The sequence below is a fragment of the Borostomias antarcticus genome (genome assembly GCF_949987555.1).
Source record: "Borostomias antarcticus genome assembly, chromosome: 25".
In the NCBI taxonomy this organism is placed as follows: Eukaryota; Metazoa; Chordata; class Actinopteri; order Stomiiformes; family Stomiidae; genus Borostomias; species Borostomias antarcticus.
Genome location: NC_140258.1, coordinates 3,961,462 through 3,963,961, shown reverse-complemented (window position 1 = coordinate 3,963,961; position 2,500 = coordinate 3,961,462). Strand labels below are relative to the sequence as shown.

The 2,500-nt window shown below is 44.2% G+C and overlaps 1 protein-coding gene across 5 annotated transcripts in view; it reads right to left on the bottom strand.

Annotated features, from left to right (window-relative positions):
* The window catches only part of LOC311325874 (serine/threonine-protein kinase MARK1-like), a gene marked incomplete at both ends in the record, with an annotated part of 29,110 nt that overhangs the window by 10,236 nt on the left and 16,374 nt on the right, over window positions 1–2,500 (bottom strand). For all 5 annotated transcript variants that reach the window (XM_084458676.1, XM_084458677.1, XM_084458678.1 and 2 more), the window contains one exon: window positions 1,651–1,721. In XM_084458676.1, coding sequence (XP_084314802.1) covers window positions 1,651–1,721 — 71 coding nt within the window. The remainder of the gene's footprint in view (window positions 1–1,650; window positions 1,722–2,500) is intronic.

Genomic DNA, 2,500 nt, shown 5'->3' with positions numbered 1-2,500 from the left:
AAGATCCCCAGAATGCACTTGGTAGAATTAGACAGATTTATCTAAAAGCTATTTTCACATCCTTGCTTGTGATTCTTATTTTTTTGTAGAAGCCTTGTTTTTTGAGCCATTTTCACCAACGTTTAAGTCCGCTCATGGGGGTCATGCCGCTCAGTGCACTAACAGAAGCTTACATTGGGCAGTAACACAGAGAGTGGGCAAGCCCTCTCATATAAACTGCACTCTGGTCTGTACTTTGTAGTGTATTTAGTCACAGTTTACTGTATAGTGAGACAGAGATGCAGTGTTGTTTCATCGCCACTAGGTGTCAGAGGAGGGCCCACTGTCAAGGCAGCTATAACTTCATAGCTGCTATATCATCTGTCTTTTCTCTCACAACTTCATCTCTTTCATCAGTTATGTCTCGGTATTTTAGCTGTGTGCACTCTCTTGACGTTCAGAGACCTTTGTTGGTTCTTTAATAAACTAGTTATTACTTTATTATAAGTATACCATCCCCAACTCTGGTCCTCAGCTCAGTGTAAAGACTCACCAGGTCTATAGACTCACCTGTCTGAACTAAGACTCACCAGGTCTATAGACTCACCTGTCTGAACTAAGACTCACCAGGTCTATAGACTCACCTGTCTGAACTAAGACTCACCAGGTCTAGACTCACCAGGTCTATAGACTCACCTGTCTGAACTAAGACTCACCAGGTCTATAGACCCACCTGTCTGAACTAAGACTCACCAGGTCTAGACTCACCAGGTCTATAGACTCACCTGTCTGAACTAAGACTCACCAGGTCTAGACTCACCAGGTCTATAGACTCACCTGTCTGAACTAAGACTCACCAGGTCTATAGACTCACCTGTCTGAACTAAGACTCACCAGGTCTATAGACTCACCTGTCTGAACTAAGACTCACCAGGTCTATAGACCCACCTGTCTGAACTAAGACTCGCCAGGTCTATAGACTCACCTGTCTGAACTAAGACTCACCAGGTCTATAGACTCACCTGTCTGAACTAAGACTCACCAGGTCTATAGACCCACCTGTCTGAACTAAGACTCACCAGGTCTATAGACTCACCAGGTCTATAGACTCACCTGTCTGAACTAAGACTCACCAGGTCTACAGACTCACCTGTCTGAACTAAGACTCACCAGGTCTAGAGACTCACCTGTCTGAACTAAGACTCACCAGGTCTATAGACTCACCAGGTCTATAGACTCACCTTTCTGAACTAAGACTCACCAGGTCTATAGACTCACCTGTCTGAACTAAGACTCACAAGGTCTATAGACTCACCTGTCTGAACTAAGACTCACCAGGTCTATAGACTCACCTGTCTGAACTAAGACTCACCAGGTCTATAGACTCACCTGTCTGAACTTAGACTCACCAGGTCTATAGACTCACCTGTCTGAACTAAGACTCACCAGGTCTATAGACTCACCTGTCTGAACTAAGACTCACCAGGTCTATAGACTCACCTGTCTGAACTAAGACTCACCTGTCTGAACTAAGACTCACCTCTCTGAACTAAGACTCACCAGGTCTATAGACTCACCTGTCTGAACTGAGACTCACCAGGTCTATAGACTCACCTGTCTGAACTAAGACTCACCTGTCTGAACTAAGACTCACCAGGTCTATAGACTCACCTGTCTGAACTTGGCTCTGGCCTCCTTCTCCTTCATTCTTCCATGAGCCACCAGGTAGTCAAACACCTCCCCTAGAACAGGAAGTCAAAATGCACCATCATCATCTTCATCTTCACCAACATCATCATCATCACATCATCAAGCCAAAAAAACTCCCTCACTGTGTGTGTTGAACATTCCACTAGGGAATAGGACATTAAGGAAGCTGTAGAGTACAGACTGTACTAAGACCATTCGAAGGTTCCTTCAGACTGTACTAAGACCATTCGAAGGTTCCTTCAGACTGTACTAAGACCATTCAAAGGTTCTTTCAGACTGTACTAAGACCATTCGAAGGTTCCTTCAGACTGTACTAAGACCATTCGAAGGTTCCTTCAGACTGTACTAAGACCATTCGAAGGTTCCTTCAGACTGTACTAAGACCATTCGAAGGTTCCTTCAGACTGTACTAAGACCATTCAAAGGTTCCTTCAGACTGTACTAAGACCATTCGAAGGTTCCTTCAGACTGTACTAAGACCATTCGAAGGTTCCTTCAGACTGTACTAAGACCATTCTAAGGTTCCTTCAGACTGTACTAAGACCATCTGAAGGTTCCTTCAGACTGTACTAAGACCATTCGAAGGTTCCTTCAGACTGTACTAAGACCATTCGAAGGTTCCTTCAGACTGTACTAAGACCATTCTAAGGTTCCTTCAGACTGTACTAAGACCATCTGAAGGTTCCTTCAGACTGTACTAAGACCATTCGAAGGTTCCTTTAGACTGTACTAAGACCATTCGAAGGTTCTTTCAGATTGTACTAAGACCATTCAAAGGTTCCTTCAGACTGTACTAAGACCATTCTAAGGT